Source organism: Synchiropus splendidus, chromosome 6 (assembly GCF_027744825.2).
Source record: "Synchiropus splendidus isolate RoL2022-P1 chromosome 6, RoL_Sspl_1.0, whole genome shotgun sequence".
In the NCBI taxonomy this organism is placed as follows: Eukaryota; Metazoa; Chordata; class Actinopteri; order Syngnathiformes; family Callionymidae; genus Synchiropus; species Synchiropus splendidus.
This window is the reverse complement of record NC_071339.1, coordinates 3,001,618-3,020,190: the sequence shown is the minus strand read 5'-3', so window position 1 is coordinate 3,020,190 and position 18,573 is coordinate 3,001,618. Positions and strand designations below refer to the sequence as shown.

The 18,573-nt window shown below is 42.1% G+C and overlaps 2 protein-coding genes across 2 annotated transcripts; both read right to left on the bottom strand.

The window, feature by feature from the left end:
* Window positions 1–184: 184 nt before the first annotated feature.
* LOC128760401 (solute carrier family 2, facilitated glucose transporter member 11-like) lies at window positions 185–5,389 on the bottom strand. The gene is made up of 12 exons (XM_053867796.1): window positions 5,369–5,389; window positions 4,139–4,237; window positions 3,609–3,769; window positions 3,391–3,515; window positions 3,199–3,328; window positions 2,850–2,998; window positions 1,724–1,911; window positions 1,542–1,652; window positions 891–992; window positions 744–819; window positions 441–568; window positions 185–364 (listed from the first exon to the last, which is right to left on the bottom strand). Exons 1-12 carry the CDS (start codon window positions 5,387–5,389, stop codon window positions 185–187), a joined length of 1,470 nt encoding a protein of 489 aa, XP_053723771.1.
* A 2,159-nt stretch (window positions 5,390–7,548) lies between these two features.
* slc2a11a (solute carrier family 2 member 11a) lies at window positions 7,549–16,572 on the bottom strand. The gene is made up of 12 exons (XM_053867795.1): window positions 16,549–16,572; window positions 14,877–14,978; window positions 14,482–14,642; window positions 12,514–12,638; window positions 12,320–12,449; window positions 12,095–12,243; window positions 11,783–11,970; window positions 10,634–10,744; window positions 9,831–9,932; window positions 9,358–9,433; window positions 9,081–9,208; window positions 7,549–7,820 (listed from the first exon to the last, which is right to left on the bottom strand). The coding sequence occupies exons 1-12, from the start codon at window positions 16,570–16,572 to the stop codon at window positions 7,608–7,610; spliced, it is 1,509 nt and encodes a 502-aa protein (XP_053723770.1). The 3' UTR covers window positions 7,549–7,607.
* Window positions 16,573–18,573: the final 2,001 nt, after the last annotated feature.

Sequence of the window (18,573 nt, the reverse complement as noted above, 5' to 3'; positions counted from 1 at the left end):
TATTATTGTTATTTTTATTTCCTCCAATAACTTTTCGGGAAGTGTCGATGGGAGAAGGAGCAGATTTTGAAATTAGAAATCATAATATGGGTAAAAATCAAAGTATCTTGGCGGCGGTCTGCTCCCTTAAGTGCCTTTTCGGTTTTCCTTTGTTTATAAAAAAAAAAAAAACGAATCCAACTAGTTAGAGCTTCGTTGAAATCTCAACATCACCATCTTTGCTCTTGTAATTGAGTTTGCTGAAGTCCTCTGTGATCTCTACCATGGTCTTCCCTTTGGTCTCGGGGACAAAACCCAGCATGAAAGCAGCGCTGAAGACGCAGTAGACCACAAAAATCAGGAAACAGAACTGTCCCAGTCCGTCCTGGAAGCAGAGAGAACAGTTTCATGTTCCGATGCTCTACATGATAAATGACTTTTGGTCGTAGTTGGTTGCTCACCACTACGTAGCCAAAACACATGCCCACGAGGAACATGCCCAGCCAGTTGATGGTTCCGCTGATGACGAAGGCAGACGGACGCCAGGCTTGCAGGAACAGATCCGCAGGCAGGGCCATCGACACGCCGGCTGAATATGGGAACACAGGACAGTTTTGGTGCTTAAGTCCTATACTGATACAAATGCTGCCCTCAGGTTTGCTGGTCAGTCACTTTGGAGTTGAAGCAGATGCCTCCTACTGCTCTGACAGTACAGGTCATTTAGCCAAACCAAACCCCACTACTCAGTCGCCGGATCGACTCACATGGTCCGAGTCCATATATGCTGATAATGCAAAATATCAGGGCGATGTTCATATATGGGATCCATGAATATTGATCCTGCCAGAAGAGAAAAAGGTCAGCATTCACTTTGAAAAACAGACAACCGACTGATGATGGACAGGAGATACCTTTATTGACAACATGGCCGTCAGCACACACATGGTGACGCCCATGAGCAAATAACCGAAACCCATCAGCTTCTTCCTGCCAGCGCGGTCGATCAAGAAAGACTGATAGGCAGAAAAGGAGGTTCGGGGGAGCAAAACAAATGAACTTGACTTATTATTGATCATTATTTTTCATTTCATTGCTGTTTTGAAATCAGCTTTGAAAGCAGCAGATAACAGACTGTTATGATCATATATATATATATATATATATATATATATATATATATATATATATACACACACACAGTGGTACCTCGGTTCTCGACCACAATCCGTTCCAGACGGCCGTTCGAGAAGCATGAATGGAAAAAGGAATAATGTGTGCCAAGCCTTAAAATAGGCTTTTGTAGGAGGGTGTTCGAGTTCTGGATTTTCGTTCGAAATCCGAAGACAATTTTTTGTTCGAATTCCGATTTGTTCGAAAACCGATGCACCACTGTATATATATATATATATATATATATATATATATATATATATATATATATATATATATATATATATATATATAGATAGATAGATAGATAGATAGATAGATATTGAGATTAGTCGTCTGATACTACGTGTTGGAAATGACATGCTTGTCATCTCAATCATGGACCCACTTACACAAAGTGTTATTGTGACCAGCTCTGTTCCACCGATGCCCATGGCATAGTAATGCATCTGGTCCTGTGGGACCCCCGACTCGCGGAAGATGTCAAATGCATAAAAGTAGAGCTGAAACAGGCAGTAAAATGTTAGTCTTGAAGAGGAGATGGGTTTGCTTCAAGTGAAAGAAAGACACTTACAGCGTTGATGCCACAGAACTGGACTCCTGCGCAGGGAATGGCCAGAGTCAGCAGCTGCCACCTCACGCAGCGAGAGGTCAGAACATCTTTCACTGTCTTGGCTTTCTCCCCTTGTGAGCTGTCCCTCTCCTTCTTCATGTCGTCCAGCTCTATTTTCAGGTCATCCTCTTGCCACAACCACTGCAGGGCTGCACACATGATGTGACACTTTACAAAATGGAGAGCAGCTTGATTTATCTGTAATACACACATGCGTCCATCCATGATCTTCACACACCTTCCCAGTCACTTCATAATACATTTGGTAGGTAATTTCACCTTTGAACCTTCTGAACCTCAGCAGCAACCAATGGATGAACTCTACATTTTGAATCTCTTTTATGAAGCCATTTTTAGAGACTGGCTTTTTTGTTGATGGAAATTTCTTCTTTCAGTTTCTCTAGATTATATTGCCATTTTGCATTTATTCTAGTTTGCCATTCTACTCTCCTTTAATTCCTTGTGTTTTTATTGTGTGTAATTCTGTCTTGTGCAGTTTTGTTTGCTGTATATGCTGTGTATTTCTCTGCTGATTTTAGCTCTGTGTCTCCGCTACTTAAATATGAATGATTTTTTTATTATTTAGCAAACAGCGTCTCTCTTTTCAAAACAGGATGAGGTAGATTATTGATGAAAAAACGAGAAGAAGGAGACGAATAACTGCAGATTAAGAATCACACAATGCACAAGGTCTTCTGTCGATGACCATGGAATGTTTGTTTTAGGGTCCAGACTTGTGGATCTGATCTAAATCAATGCTCCTTCTCACCTGAGTGTCTCCAACAAGGAGTCACTGATAGTCACTGATAACTTCCTTAAACTCAGAAGAAAGACTGGCCATGTGAGTGCTTTGTGATGGACTTACGGCAGGAGCAAGTCATGGCTTTCCCAAGTAAAAGTCGCCACAGGGTTTGAAAGTCTCCACATTGAGTGATAAAATTGACCACACTGAGACCATTTTCCTCAAACTCTTGAGGTTCATGAAGTGATTTTATCCCAGATACCACTTGTATTCGTCAGACCTTGACATTATCATTATCATAGAATATATATTATAATTCTATTAAGCCCCCAAGTGGATTCTCACCTCGCTGGCATCCCTCTGTGTCTCCCTTGTCGATGTAAAGATACCGAGGGGCTTCAGGGAAGAACAGCAGGGTGACAAACTGCAGGATGGCAGGTAGACCACCGATGGCCAGCAGATACGGCCACATCTCGTCAGTGCCCAATATTTCTCTGTACAGAGCATGAAACACAGCGACCATTAGCACAAGCACGTGTGTACTTTAGCCTGGAACAACACAAAACCTTTGACAACTTCCAGAGAGACGTTTTGTAGCGGAGATGATTGACAGGTCCTCTTCAATAAGTCAGCGAGTATGATTCTTCCTCAGACTGATGATTTACAGTCGCTTATGAAATGGTCTGGCTCTTACTTGATGCCGATGATTTGGCCCACCAGTTTGCCGAAACCAATGAAGATGGAGCTGGTGAGGGTCAAGAAGCCCCTGAGTTGTTTGGGAGAGCTCTCGCCCAGGTACATGAGGTGGACGCTGAGGCCCAGACCTGCAGAGGTCGACGGCATGAGAGGGAGACACCAGGCATTTACAGGAATGACCTTAACATACCGACGTTGTAGCCGTAGAGAAATCTGGCGATCAAAATCATCTCAAACGATTTGGCCATGCGGCTGAAGAGCATCAGCACAGCAGCGACAAGCGCCACCACGTCGTTGACCAGGAGAGCTTTTTTACTGCAACACGCCGAGACACCAGGTGGAGATGTGAAGGCTAAAGTGGCAACATCCTCGTCTCATATAAAGTCAGGGAGCAGTTCTTTTTCTCACCGGCCGTACTTGACTGGGAGGCTCCCGCTGTGGATGGCCCCAGCCCAGGCGCCCAGGCTCAACACCGCCACGATGAAGGACCAGAGGAGCTGACTGGTGGCCTCGTCCACAGGCCTGTCGTTCCTCCGCAGCCATGTGCGGTTGATGAAATTTCTGACATACTGCAAAAAAACAAAGAGGAAAAACAATGCAGCAACCAGTACTTTGGTCAGTTATGTTGAGGTAGAACAGAACTTTCTGTTTTGACCATGTAACTTGATTCCATCTGGGGGAGGAACAGTGCGCCTTATTCTGTCAAAATGCTGAAGATGATTTATGACTTAAAACTGTGTGTAAAATGTGTGAGAAATTGTTCTTCGACATGTGCACCACAATCCCCTGATGACCCATTCAGGCTGTCTCCTGCTTTTGAGTCATGTACCCTGGATCGTCGCTGCCCCGCATGCTGCTCAGATATTCTCCCCCAAAAATAGACAAGTTATTATAACACCTGAAGAAATAACCAGAGATGTGTGTGTGGACAGTGTTACCTCTTCAGGAGAGGCGATGACCGACACTTGTAAGCCGTACTGAAAAGACCCTCCGATACCCAGCACGATGCTCAGCAGGTAGAGTCTCCAGTACTGCAGCTATATGTGAAATGGAAATCAGTGCTTAAAAACAAAACAACAGGACGATAAAAAATTGGGTGAGGAATAGAATATTGTACTAATTTATTTTAATTTGTGAAAACTACAAATGACTGAAGACAAAACATTGTTTGGCAAACTTAAAATAATGTACAATTTTTTTCGGCTCATCCTCTTTTTTTTTCTTTTTTTTTCGCTGCAGCTTTCCATATGATCGGACTGTAAGTAATAGAAATGAATGGGGAACTATTTTGTTTGTTAATCCAAACAAACCGATCCAATAACAATAACAATAATAATTATATGAATTTAATTGATAATTTAAGCAATGTGTCCACTTTTTGTTGGCTTGAGTGCCTATGCCATGCCTATGCCACACCCACAAACAAAACACATTCATCCATGGCCAACCTTCTATAGAAATTATTTTCTGTGAATTTTTATTTTTCATACGTTCATTTATTTTGTTGACAATTGCAATGTAATTGATATTGTTTAAGTTGTTTAAATATATTTTAGGAATGTTATGTTCTTTTCATGTCCATTACCAATATTGTTGTCCTTTTTTATAAACCTTATTTCAGACTTATATGTAACAACATTAATATAGAAGAATAATTTTACAATAAAATGTATCCAGTACTTTTTGAAAAATAAATAAATAAAAACACCAAAACTAGATCATTATTGGTCATTTTAAAACCATTTTTGGTCTTCATGCCATTCAGTTAAATCAGCCATTACATTTAATTATTATTATTTAATTATTTGATCAAAATATGTCAGTGGGGAGAAAATACATTTACTTGACTTTTCATGAGAAGTAAAAAGTACCCATAAAATAATTGCCATTTTTTTAAAGGAAATCTTGATAAGAACCTCCTTGCGCATCGGACAATGAAAAGCTGAATTAAATTTAAAATAACCTCAAATCGCATTTGGGCTCAGAATGGACAGCCGTAGAATTACTATTAGTATCATTATACTATAATTACTAAAAAAAAAAAAAAAAGAAAAAAGAAAAAAAAAAGCAGATTGAGCAGAGTAGTTTACATTGTTAGTTTCGCCATTTGTCCAACAGTCCTCAAAATAAAAGCACTTTGGATTCAAACCTCAAATCCTACAACTTACCTTTCCCTTTGCTCCGTCCATCTCTGTGGCTCTCTGGTTGCTGTCAAGCCAGACAGAGCAGCTATATCATACATATATGACTTGAGGATGTAACGGTGAGTTACACATTCATGGATTTGAGCTTTTCATTAGTGTTGTTATATCAGAGAGGCTGTGTTGGGAGGTGAGTGAGTCAACACTGGCAAATGTTAAACCGCGCCACTCTAGTTCAATCCTGCTGTCTGCCGCGTCATTTTCTTATGCTCTGCTCAGATTATTGCAGACACTCATTGACTTAAATGACTTAGATCTGTCACTCTGCTCGAACCAAGGTACTGAGAAACAAACAGCAGAGAAGAGCTTAGAGGGAGAAAAATAAACCTATAACATCATGAATCCAAGTTTGTGATTTAGTATTTATTTAAACAGAACTTACCATTTTAGCAGTCTTTTCCCTGAGGTGGATATTATCACTGCTGCCTCTCAGCAAGAGGGTTTAGGGTTCCAATCCAGCTCTGGACCTTTCTGGGTAGAGTTTGCATGTTCTACCTATGCCTGTGTGGGTTTTCTCCGGGTACTCCGGTTTCCTCCCACAGTCCAAAGACATGCTCGAGGTGTGTGTGTGAACGGTGTGTGTGCCCTGCGATGCACTGGCGACCTGTCCAGGGTGGATTCCTGCCTCTCGCCCAATGACCGCTGGGATAGGCTCCAGCTCTCCCTGCAACCCTGAACAGGACTAAGCTCTGGTTACCTGACCGTGGACCTATGCATCTCTCCAATGTGACTCAACTTGAACATCCACCAATTCATCATGCATTCTCCTGCAACCTGTGGGTCAAACCTGATGGAACTGGAGTGTGTCAGAATTGTACTTTATGTAACAGACAGAAGCATTTCACAGCCCTCGAAAAACATTTGAGTGCCGACTTAACGTTTAAGTGCCGTTTAAGTGCCGTCTACGTATTTCACAGCAGACAAAAACGAAAGCAAGCACAGACTGACCTTTTTAATAGATTATGATGCAACCACAAAATATCATCTTAAGAACCACGCACAGTTCTACAGATCCAAATATATTCATCCATCCATATATATTTATATTCAATATAGAAATGCAAGAAATTAATATAGAAATGCAAGAAATGCCCCAGGTATTTTTGAAGCACTCTCTCGATGCCTACTACAAGACACAGGTGTGCGTAATATGGAAAACAAATGGAGGGTTTTCAAAATATGTACTAACCCTGAAACTTCAAGACCACCCTGAGACAGTGAAGTAGACAAGGCAACTGAGCAACTGTGCAAACTACATTTACATAAAAAGAGACAAAAGAAAACTGGTGAGGAACTGTTCAGGGGAGAAATGATTGTGTATTGCAAGGTTCACGTGTCTAAAATATACTGCAGATGAGCCATGAAAATGAATTATTTATTATGTGTTAAATGAATTATTTTTTTTTTACAAGGAAGGACAAGGACAACTTTCTATCTACTGCCAAATCTTGAGCTGTAGTAAAGTAAAGTTTGCTTGTGAGTGTTCACGTTTACGAAATAAATAAATTATCTGAACTTGAAAAAAAATGCATGCTTGGCTAGCCAATCACAGCAAAGTTCAATTCAGGTTTTTGAAATCAGTTTTCATAATGCTTTTTTCTTTGCTTTTAATATTGTGTAACATTGCGTTACACTGCTACATACAGATTCTTTTTTTTTTTTTTTTAGCAAATTGAGCTCACAGAATGAGTGAAAACATGAAACATTTACATCACAGCATGTACAAAAAAATATATCCAGGCCATAGATGCCTTTTAATTGCAGTGTACTGACAGACATATTTAAATGCCTACATTTCCAATGTTACAGTTTTCTCAGAAATAGCCAAGTCTCACATCCCTGCCCTGACAATGGAGTCAGAGAATCTTCAGCAGACCAATATTTAACATTATAAACTCATGATGCCTCAATCATTCAGCAATGGTCCCTGTGGGTGCCGTCACCTGTGGTCACGTTCATTAACAGAGAAGGAAAAATATGACTCGGCATCACTCTAAAATGTCATTGAGCCACTAAAAACAATACCTTTATGCGACTTTTCAGGTATCTGAAGCCTGCTCTGCATGGGGGGTGGGCGACCAGTCTGACAACTGACATTCACCTGTCAACCTTTCAGAGTCGTCATCATGTTATGAGTAAAAAAAAAAAAGCCCCCATCATGCCAAACGACTGAACAAAACCAGGCCACTTGATGTTTCAAGTTCTCCTAGAACCGAGTGGAAGCAGTGACAAGCTGAGGTTGACTGTTTGCATCTGCAGTCGTGTTTTTCTTGTGATCCTTGAAGTTGAGCTTGTTGAACTCTCTGGTGATGGCGGATAAGCTCTTCCCTTTGGTCTCAGGCAGAATCAGACCCACGTAGAGGGCAGACAGCAGGCAGATGGCGCCGAATGGAACAAAGCAGTACTGACTCAGGCCGCTCTGGAAAAGCAAAAGTCCCACCATTACAGATTCTCATGCCTGTTCTCTTTACACGCTCCTGTGGATCAGTCAGCATCACGTGACACACCCAGCTGCACCACAGCAAACACCTCCAGATCAGTAAATCTTTGTTGACCTCAACAGTCATGTTCAGCATGTAACTTGACTGATCTAAAACACTGTCTGGAAAGGGATTCTTTACTACTTTCCTTTTGATCTCACTTCAAAACTTTATTGACAATCATAGACCATCCAAATAAATGTGCTCCAAAATGCAGTGAGAGAAAGAAGCATGTTGTTATGAAGCTGAGGCGAAGAATATTGATAACTTGACAGTTATTTAGAACAAATCAATAGATCCTGATATACTTTTGCCAGGGCTGTGTTCTCTCTCCCTGTACACCAGCTGCTGCACCTCCAGCCACCAGTCTGTGAAGCAGATCAAGTTTGCGGATGACACCACCATCAGGAGGGAGGTGCAGCGGCTAGTGTCCTGGTGCAGCCACAACAACCTGGAGCTGAACGCCCAGAAGACAGTGGAGATGATCACAGGCTTCAGGAGAGTCACAGTTTCTCTGTCCCCTCTCATGTTGGCTGGTTTTCCCATTCCTATTGTGGACTCCTTCAGCTTCCTAGGAACCACCATCACTGAGGACCTCAAATGGGAGCTGACCATCAGGTCACTCATCAGGAAGGCCCAGCAGAGAATGTTCTTCCTGAGGCAGCTACGGAAACTACGACTATCGACAAAGTTGCTGGTGGAGTTCTACAGGCCATCATCCAGTCCATCCTCACCTCCTCTATCACTGTCTGGTACAACAGCGCCACCTCCAGGGACAAGAGCAGACTGCAGTGAATAATGCGTTCGGCTGAGAAGGTGATGGGTTGCAGCCCGTCACCTCTTCATGACCTGTATGTCTCCAGGACCCAGAGACGTGCAGGTAGGAGCAGAGCCGACCCTTCTCACCCTGGTCATGGACTGTTTGTTCCTCTTCCCTCTGGCAGGAGGCTACGGTCCACCCAGACCAGAACCTTCCATCACAGGAACAGCTGAATTTGTGATCAGCCCTTGTTGTTGGTATTTTATTTTATTTTATGACGGCGCATTATTCCAAAGCACTTTCCCAGTTTGTGGGATTCTCACTGACCATGGAAATAAAATTGATTCTGATTCTGAACCAAGTGAGCTGTGGCTGTAAAAGGGTTGAAAAACTGGGGAATAGAGTGACAGTGGGCTTTGTGTGAGCAAGAAAAACTGACCACAAGAAACGGGAAGATCATTCCGACAATGAAGAGGTTGATCCACATCATGGACCCGGCTACCATGTAGGCTGCTGGTCGAGCGGTTTGGTTGAAGATCTCTGTCGGCAGAACTCCAGTGACCCCGGCTGAGAGGGAGGTCAGCCCATGAATCAACATCGCACACATCATCGAGAAACACACACGCTTAGAACTTCAGACATGCAGGATCACTGTTTGCTGTTATTTTAAGAAATAATTCAGGAGCATTTCTAGTGCCATGATGCAAAACACAAACCTGGTCCCATGCCGAAGCTGAGGATGTAGGTGAAGATGCAGGCCATGCTCAAGTACGGCATCCAGGATATGACGTGCTTCATGGAAGGGAGTGAAACAGAAACACAAGTATTTGAAATAGCTCACTGTGTTGATACCCAAAAGGTGTGGTCTCGAAGGCACGTTTGTGGTGCCTGAACTTCCTGCTGCTGCCCAGCAGGCGTCTCTCTTACACCGCACTCAAATGAAAAAAGGCTTAATGTTTCTAGGAGGGCTGCAGAGCGAGGCTGTTTTATTACCAATTTCAAAGTGCCAGATTTGAAAACCAGTGAGGCAAGAATTAGTGGAAGAAATGTCATGGTTTATGTATCTCTGGAAGAGAAAAGCAAGTGTTTTCCTTTGAAATAGGCCAGAAGACCGAACCACTTGCTAGAACTGGACAGCAGTATATATTATTACTATTATATATACCTTATATTGACAGAGAAAAATCACCTCAAATGACAGAGCAACAGTGAAGACGATGGCCCACAGGGTCATCAGGATGAAGCCGCCCATCAGCATGAACTTGCGACCTTTACGCTCGATTAACAGGTTCTGAAAAACACCACGATTTGAATGGCTGAATTTAATGCAAAACCAGAACAATAAGGAAGAAACAGAGATCTTGGAGGGATTTCACTAGATTACACATCAGCAGATGCATTAGCTTTATGTATGTTACTGACTAACGCGTCATGTTATCCATGAACCTTTTGTTTGTTTTTGTCTGGAGGCTCCTGACAAACCCAAGACCATCAGTTGTAGAGTCGCCTAGACCTCCACTGACTACAGACCAAGGATGTGTTGATGGTCTTATCTCTCATAACATAATCCTGTAAGAGAATCCTTTTGTCAAATATGTGGTATGAGTGAATTTGTCCCGACAGTCAGCTCTGACAAGGGTCGGTAGATGTTGTTCCCGACCAAAAATCTTGGAATAAGACATGCAACGGAATGTAGTCAAATAAGAAGTGAAGATTAAAAAAAGCACTTTAGGGTTTGAGGATCCTTATGCGTGAGCCCCCTTCAGGTGGAATGTTTCAGATGAACCCCTTAATGAAGCTGCGTAAAACTACTGTAAAACTGCAGCCAGTCTTATAGTGAAATGAAGCTATTATGGTCCATGACTCAACTTGACTGTACTGGAGCAGAAAAGAAATTAAAAATAAATAAATAAATTAATTAATTAGATTCACCTGAGAGTCATAACGGTATATTCCTGAATTCAGTCACGGACAAACGTTGTTTGTACTTACACACATTATGCAGGCTGTGAACTCGCAGGAGCCAGTTCCAATGGTGATGTACTGGATTTTATCTTCAGATATTCCAGCTTCTTTAAAGACGTATGAAGCATAGAAATATATCTGCGGAAGTTGACGAAATTTATAAACAAGATCACAATGGCAATACATGAACAAATAATCTAACTACTAACCACTCTATCTATCTATCTATCTATCTATCTATCTATCTATCTGTCTGTCTGTCTATCTGTCTATCTGTCTATCTATCTATCTATCTGTCTGTCTGTCTGTCTATCTGTCTATCTATCTATCTATCTATCTATCTATCTATCTGTCTGTCTGTCTGTCTGTCTGTCTGTCTGTCTGTCTGTCTGTCTGTCTGTCTGTCTGTCTGTCTGTCTGTCTGTCTGTCTGTCTGTCTATCTATCTATCTATCTATCTATCTATCTATCTGTCTGTCTGTCTGTCTGTCTGTCTATCTATCTATCTGTCTGTCTGTCTGTCTATCTATCTGTCTGCCTGTCTGTCTGTCTATCTATCTATCTATCTATCTATCTATCTATCTATCTGTCTGTCTGTCTATCTGTCTATCTATCTATCTATCTATCTATCTATCTATCTATCTATCTGTCTGTCTGTCTGTCTATCTATCTGTCTGTCTGTCTGTCTGTCTATCTGTCTATCTATCTATCTATCTATCTATCTATCTATCTATCTATCTATCTGTCTGTCTGTCTGTCTGTCTGACTGTCTGTCTGTCTATCTATCTATCGATCGATCTGTCTGTCTGTCAGTCTGTCTGTCTGCCTGTCTATCTTTCTTTCCACTTGAGGGAGCACTGGGTGGGTGGACAATAGATTATTTTCAGCATTAATTTGACGGTTAATTTGCACAATGTCAGGGCATTTTAGATAAAAAAAACTAACCTAAATTAACTTGTCCTCTAGGCTGAATTTGCCCTGGTCTAAACACATGACTATGTGCCGTACAGTGTGAACAGAAGTTCAGCCACCAGCATTCATTATGGATGAAACGGTCGATGAATTGTGTCAAGTTTCAGGCAGCCGTAGAAGCAGAGGATCTGGTGGCAAACATCACCAAGTGACTCCTCTACAGTGTTAACACTGATACAGAACAGAATATGTTTTCCCAACTCACCGAGTCATTGCCACACAACTGCATGGCACTGCTGACCACCATGACAGAGATGAGCTGCCAGCGGACAGAGGGATCCTGGAAGAGCTCCCAGGGTCGTCTGGGCCTCACACCCAGGGTCTCGGCTTGCTCCTCCTGCATCTCAGCCAGTTCACTGGTCTGGACTTCGCAGCCGCGAAGACGCCTCAGGGCTGAGAAAAGGGAAGGCAACACATCCAATTTGACCTTGAAAATAAGTCTCCCCAACACTACATGCACTTGAGGCTGTGTGAAGGATGGACATGATAGTCATGATTCTAGCTCCCACTCACTCACCCTTGAGGCAAGCCTCTTTGTCCCCTCGATCTATCAGCAGATATCTGGGACTCTCTGGGAACCAGGGCAGGGTGAGGAGCTGTATGATGCCTGGAATTGCATTGCTGGCCAGGAGATACTGCCAGCACGGCTCGCTCCCTAAAATCTCTCTGAAAGAAAAACCCAGTCTTGCCTCCTTCCTCTGGTGTCCAAAACAGGTGTTTGAAAGATGCTTCCACTTCTTACCGCAAACCGACCACTTGTCCCAACACAACTCCGAAGGACGTGAACACAGCAGACGACAAGGAGACTGCCCCTCTCAAGTGCTTGGGGGCACTTTCCCCAAAATACATAGGCTGAACATTCATGCTGACTCCTGCGCAAGCATGAACGCTCGAGTCACAAAAGCATATCTGCGACAACTGTCTGAGCCAACTTACCTGCATTAATGCCCACCAGGACGCGTGACACGATGATCATCTCAAACGACCTGGCAGCTCGACTGGTAAGAGCCAAGAGGGCGCCAGACAAGAGGAAGATGTTGTTCAGCAGCAGGCACTTCTTCCTGCAATGAAGGGGAAACTGCTCTGTATCTCTGGCCTTCAGTCCTACTCTGCTTTTAAGTTGGATTTTATTGGTCTGGTATGTTCCAGTATATTATTATTAAATATCATTCATATGGCATTGAGCATTGACAAGATGACCCAACCTCCTCCACAACACCTCACCGGGAGGTGATCAGGAGAAACGTGTCGGTATAGATGCCTGAGCAACATAAACAAGCTTGACTTGATGTGAGCTTGACTCAACCAGGATCCAGACCAGGCCTGGCCACCCCACGGCTCTCGAGCCGCATGCAGCTCTTCCCTCAGTTTCATGCGGCTCTTCACCAAATGAACTGCCAAACTGGCTGTCAAGTTGCAATTGAGATGATGGTTTACACAGGAAATAAGATGAAAAAGAGCTATTCCGGTAAAATGTCAGAATGTTGTTCAAAGACTTGTGTTTAACTTTGAAACAAACAATAAACCTCGCCATGCCGGGGAGGGCTTGGAGCACGTTCAATGCCGATGTGAGTCACTTGGAGCATCATCAGATCCACGATCAACATGATTTGCATGACTCAGTTCCACGTTTCATGTTGTCATTCCCTAAACTAAAAGTATGGCATGTGTGAAGTCTGTTTAATTCAGAGGAGTGCAGATGAGACGTTCCAGTCTGCAGCATCACGCACACACACTTACCGGGGCCACGTGAAAAATATACCAGTAAAACTATGAATTTTAAAAATACATGCACAACAGACATACACCAGACGTGAAGCAGCCACATTGTGACACAAAGGGATGTGCTTTAACCGCTATACTGCCACTAAGTCACGTGACCAGCTGTTCAGCTGAGCCTCACAGCCTTACGTGTTTGTAGGATGTGGCTCTTTTCAGCAACACAGTAAAACAATGTGGCTCTTAGCCTCTCAGTGGTTCGCCACCCCGGATCTAGAACCTGCAATCTTCGAGTGAGTTTGGTAATCTTTGGTTGAACGTCCATCCATAAAGCTTTTTTTGTTTTGGGGCATGATGGTCTAAACTGAATCACAGCACCAAATTATTTTGGCCTGGACACTAGACAACTGGACGAGGTCAGTGAAACAAATGCGTTTCCCTTGACAGCTAAAACAATCGAATGGGCAACTGAGTGATCTGTCAGAGACTTGGAGTGGAGCTGCTGGAATCTCTCACAGGCCAAACCAAGGCTACAAAGAAAAGTCCCAGTCAAGTGGTGAGGCATAATGACTGGAATGGGATGGAATAGGACGTGGGCAAAGGATAATTTGGTTTTGCAGTTGAATAGCAGAGATCAAAGCCTGAATAGACTCATTCAGGTGGAGACATCTATCGTCCTAGTTAAGCAGCTCGGTCAAAGACGAAGTCTTCTCATTTCAAACATGGGAAGACCCGGAAAAATGGAGCCTTGCTGTTACTAGTCAGTTAGCGAAACAGCAAGCTCATGCTGCGATAACTGCCTCGACGGAAGTGCCGTCAGGCGTGAATGATCGGACCGCGCTTCCTCAACTGTGAAGGAAACACAGTCAGAAGCAAAGGAAAGTCACTCAGCCATTTCTGTTTTAATTCAAGCTCTAGCTCTGGAGAATGACACTGATGCAGCCAAAAAAACCAAAAAAAAAAACACTCGGGTTTATCGCCAATCATCAACTGTAAACACATTTCTGATGGATTTAACTCAACAGTTTAATTACAGGAGAAATGGAGTGTAACACGAAATCTTTGAAACATAATAGGCAGAGAGACTTTGTAGTGACGTGAAGTGGAGGTCAACAGGACAGGAAAAGCCAAACGTGTTGACAGAAGTGTTGATCATTGCACGCGCACCGTGTGATTTGAGATTACCTCCCGAAGCGTATGGTCATAGGTCCTGCGATCAGTGCACCTGCCAACCCCCCCAGCGAGAAGATGGAGACAATGATTGTCCAGACGAGCGTCACTTGGTACTCCTGCAGGTGAAGGTCCCACCTCTCCTGAAACGTCTCGTTGATGAAGGCCTGAATGAACTGCAAGAACCAAATATCCAACTGAGTCCATCGAGGCAAACTGGTTTAACATCACACTCATACCTCTGATGATGTCGAACTGTCTACAGAGAAGCACCTTTGCTTCTCTAAGTGTGTGTTACAGTTTTCTCTACGCAGTTAACAGTGATGTACCGTTGATGGACAATGCTCTGCTCTTGGGGATAACAAGGGTGGAATGGAGTAAACCAGGTGAGGAACGTGAGACAGGCTTACGGTTGTGGGTGCGTTCATGATTGCCAGGTTGTAGCCGTACTGCAGAGTCCCACCAAAGGCAGCAGAAGCGACCATCAGCACTAATGTCAGTGAGCTGCCCTGCTGCAACAACACAGATCAGACAACAATACGCATCAGTGGTAAGAGGCCAGTCCAGTTAAAGTAGTAATAATGGACTTCTCCTACTTTGTAGTGGTTTGAATCATACTGTGTCATTGTCCTACTCATCCAAGTTCCGTCCGATGCAACTTTAGTTAGCACTGGAACAGTGTTGTTTAGCCGTTGTGCCGTGAGAGAGCGTGTCAGGTGTAGAGTGGAAAATGATCCGATTTCACCTCATTTGTTCTGAGATAGAGGTGGGCGACATGATGACATTAAATCATGAGCAATTATAAAGCTGCCAACGTCGTTTCTATACACTATAGATCTATGATTCATCATCCATTGTAGCAGCGCTCCTCCAGTCACAGTGAAGAGCCGGTCAAATGCTTAACTTCCAGTTGTTTTTAAACCTGACATGCCTCTAACTTGACCACACACCTTCACGACAGAATGACTGAGTGTTGTTTGCTTGCGAACCTGCAACGCCGAAGACTGTCCGCACCACAGAGCTAACAGAGCTAACGGCTAATGTGACGTCTCCCATCAAAACTTTACTGACAGTCATAGACCTCCAAAGCTGACTTTGAGGTCTAAAAGTTGGCTAAGAACTAAATGCAAAAGCAAACAAATGCGCTCCAAAATGTGTAGAGAGAAAAAAATCTTGTTGTTAGGAAGCAAGCTGAAGCAAAGGGTGTGAAGGAAATCATGCATGATATATTTTTCTGGAGACATTTTGAAACCAATCTTGACTTGCTTGTCTCCATTAATGCAAAAGTAGATTTTCCGTCTGCTATAATGCACAGCTCTACCAGCTACCTACTGTCCTGTATACCCCTGGTTCAATTCCCGGTAAGTGAATTAAGTTTGATTCTTTATAGGAATTGTTATTGACGGCGGTTTGCACCCCCAGAGTGCTTTTCTAGTTTTATTGTTAACCTATTTATTATGAGGAAAAAGCAATGTAGCTCACAATATATGTCTTCTTTGTTCACTGAAACCAATAACAAGGAAACAGAAATTCCAAAGCATAGCAACCCACATAATCGTAAAACTGCTATATCTAGAGTCTCATAAAAATCAGTGTTCTTTAAATATGTCATCTAACTAAATCGAATGTTTCAATGAAGTTAAGAGTGCTCTAGGGTGACAATGACCGGGCTTGGTCACTCTCTACCTGTGAGATTAGAGGGACGGGTTATTTCAGATGTTAAAAAGATAAGGAGGAAACTCATAAAAGAAAGATGTAGACAAATAAGATAAATTACATTAATTCAACTTCATTTATTTTCATTTATCTGGAAAAGGAGGAAACTCATAAAAGAAAGATGTAGACAAATAAGATAAATTACATGAATTTAACTTAATTTAATTTAATTTATCTCGAACAGGAGGAAACTCATAAAAGAAAGATATAGACAAATAAGATAAATTACATTAATTCAACTTAATTTATTTTCATTTATCTGGAAAACGAGGAAATTCATAAAAGAAAGATATAGACAAGTAAGATGAATGAATTTAAATATTTTTTTCCTTGTTTGTTTTCATAGTCTCACAGAGCAAGGTTTACCTTTTCAGTCGCAGCGTCCGCCATCGTTGCACGGGCTCGAGCCGCAGGTGAGAGACTATCAAGCCGCGCGAGACCTTGTGGGTACCTGCTGCCAGCGTGCGTTCGACGGTCTGGATTGGTTGAAGACGAGCGTCAACACGATGACGTTCTATGTCTGAATGGTTATAGTTTCTAACCACGAGTTTCTTAATACACGGTGATGATTGACTGACGGCTTTGACATTGGGCGCCTCGACATGTCTAGTGGATGATCTGAAGAGACGCGTGTGGACCTTGCCTGGGTCATTTGGAAGGACTCAAGAAAGTGAATGATGTACATATAAAATGTCAAGCAAGAGCAGAAATACCTTCGTAGAAACACCCTCAGTGTCATGTCATATTCTGGCATTAGATTCAAGTAGCAGCAGGGATTGGTGTTGGAAACAGGAATGTCCAGGAGATGGCGCTACAGTGTAACGCCATCGATCCGGCTGAGTATGAATGTAGTTGGAATACAGTATATGGTTTCGGTGTTGCTTTCTTGTTGGAACTGACGTGATTTCAGATGAAATCGTCATCAGTTTGTACATTTTGTTTATCACGTACCTGCGTGGAGTAGTTTCCGCGACTTTTATTTAATTATTTTTTCTTCTGGTGACTTTTGTTTTGCTCCAAAGTTTTTTTCAATTGTTAAAACTTTTAGTCATGATTAAAATTCACATCTGTATTACAAATCCCAAATTTTATTCTACTAAAATCCCAAAATAAATACACACCCAAAACTACTGAAAATACACTTCTTCAACAACAACAACAGACAGTGTGATCACCTTTTTGTTTTCGTCCAACCTGTGAATACTGTAGCAGATTTAAAAAAATATATAGTATATAACCGGACACACTGTAAAGCCAGACAAAAAGCAAAGTGGAAAAGAAAGCACATGCATACAGGTCAAATTTACTCTTTGACCCAACTCAGTCATCTATTGAGTTCTTGAGCGTGAAGAATTCTTTTTAACATCACAACTCTATCAAGGTTTATCTGAGGAAGAAAGGCATGGTGAATGGTCCACAGGGATCCAGACTGTGGCCCATTATGTTCTTCATCATTTTTTTCAGCCCCAGAAACACAGGCTGATCTGATGATGTGCGCTGGTTGTCCAGGATGTTGACCCTGTCAGAGACTAGCCACTGACATAAAAGGCTAAACTGGTATGTTTATAGTGTTGTGTCCTTTGACATGTATTGTTGAATATGATACATTATTATGATTATGATGATGGCTATAAAAATAAAACTCAAAATGCTTCGTTTCTTTGACACCTCAAAGGATATGTTAAGGTTGAAAGTGTAAAATATCAGTCCCAGCCAGCAGTGAGCTCTTCACACTGAAACCTCGTGGTTGAACATCAAGCATATTGAATAAAGAGCAAGATCAGTGAGATGAAACTGAAGCTGAGCCAGCCTCCAGCAGTCACTAGTTTGTAAAATCACTTACGATAGTCTAGCGTATCATGTGACAACACCATTGGACAAAAGGCACTACAAAGCATTCCGTGAACCTTACTCAACATAATGGCTCAGTCCTAGGTTTTGGGATACGCGGCATGTGAGACATGAGATATTATCCATCACTTCTGTCATACCAATCTAGCCATGATGACAAGCATGATATTTATTGGTTTTAAATCTCAATTTGAATAGTTTAATCAGTGCCTGTTGGATTCTGAGAGGAAGAAGAAAAAAACAGACCAGAAGATGTGATGTTTTTTAAAATAGTGTATTCCCTCATCAATCAACTGTGCCTTAATAATGGAAAACGTGACAAATATAAGTAAGTAAATAGGTTAGAAATATCACCACAAAATTAATAATATTTTATTATAGTCAGTGATATAGTTTTAATGTCATAGTTTCAGCTATTCCATAAATGCAATGATGTTTTTTTCTTAGTCTTCAAGGGTGCTTTATTATGATTACACATTAATTCAGCCAAAGTATATGAATTAAAAATATATATATGCTCACTTTGATTAACGATATAAT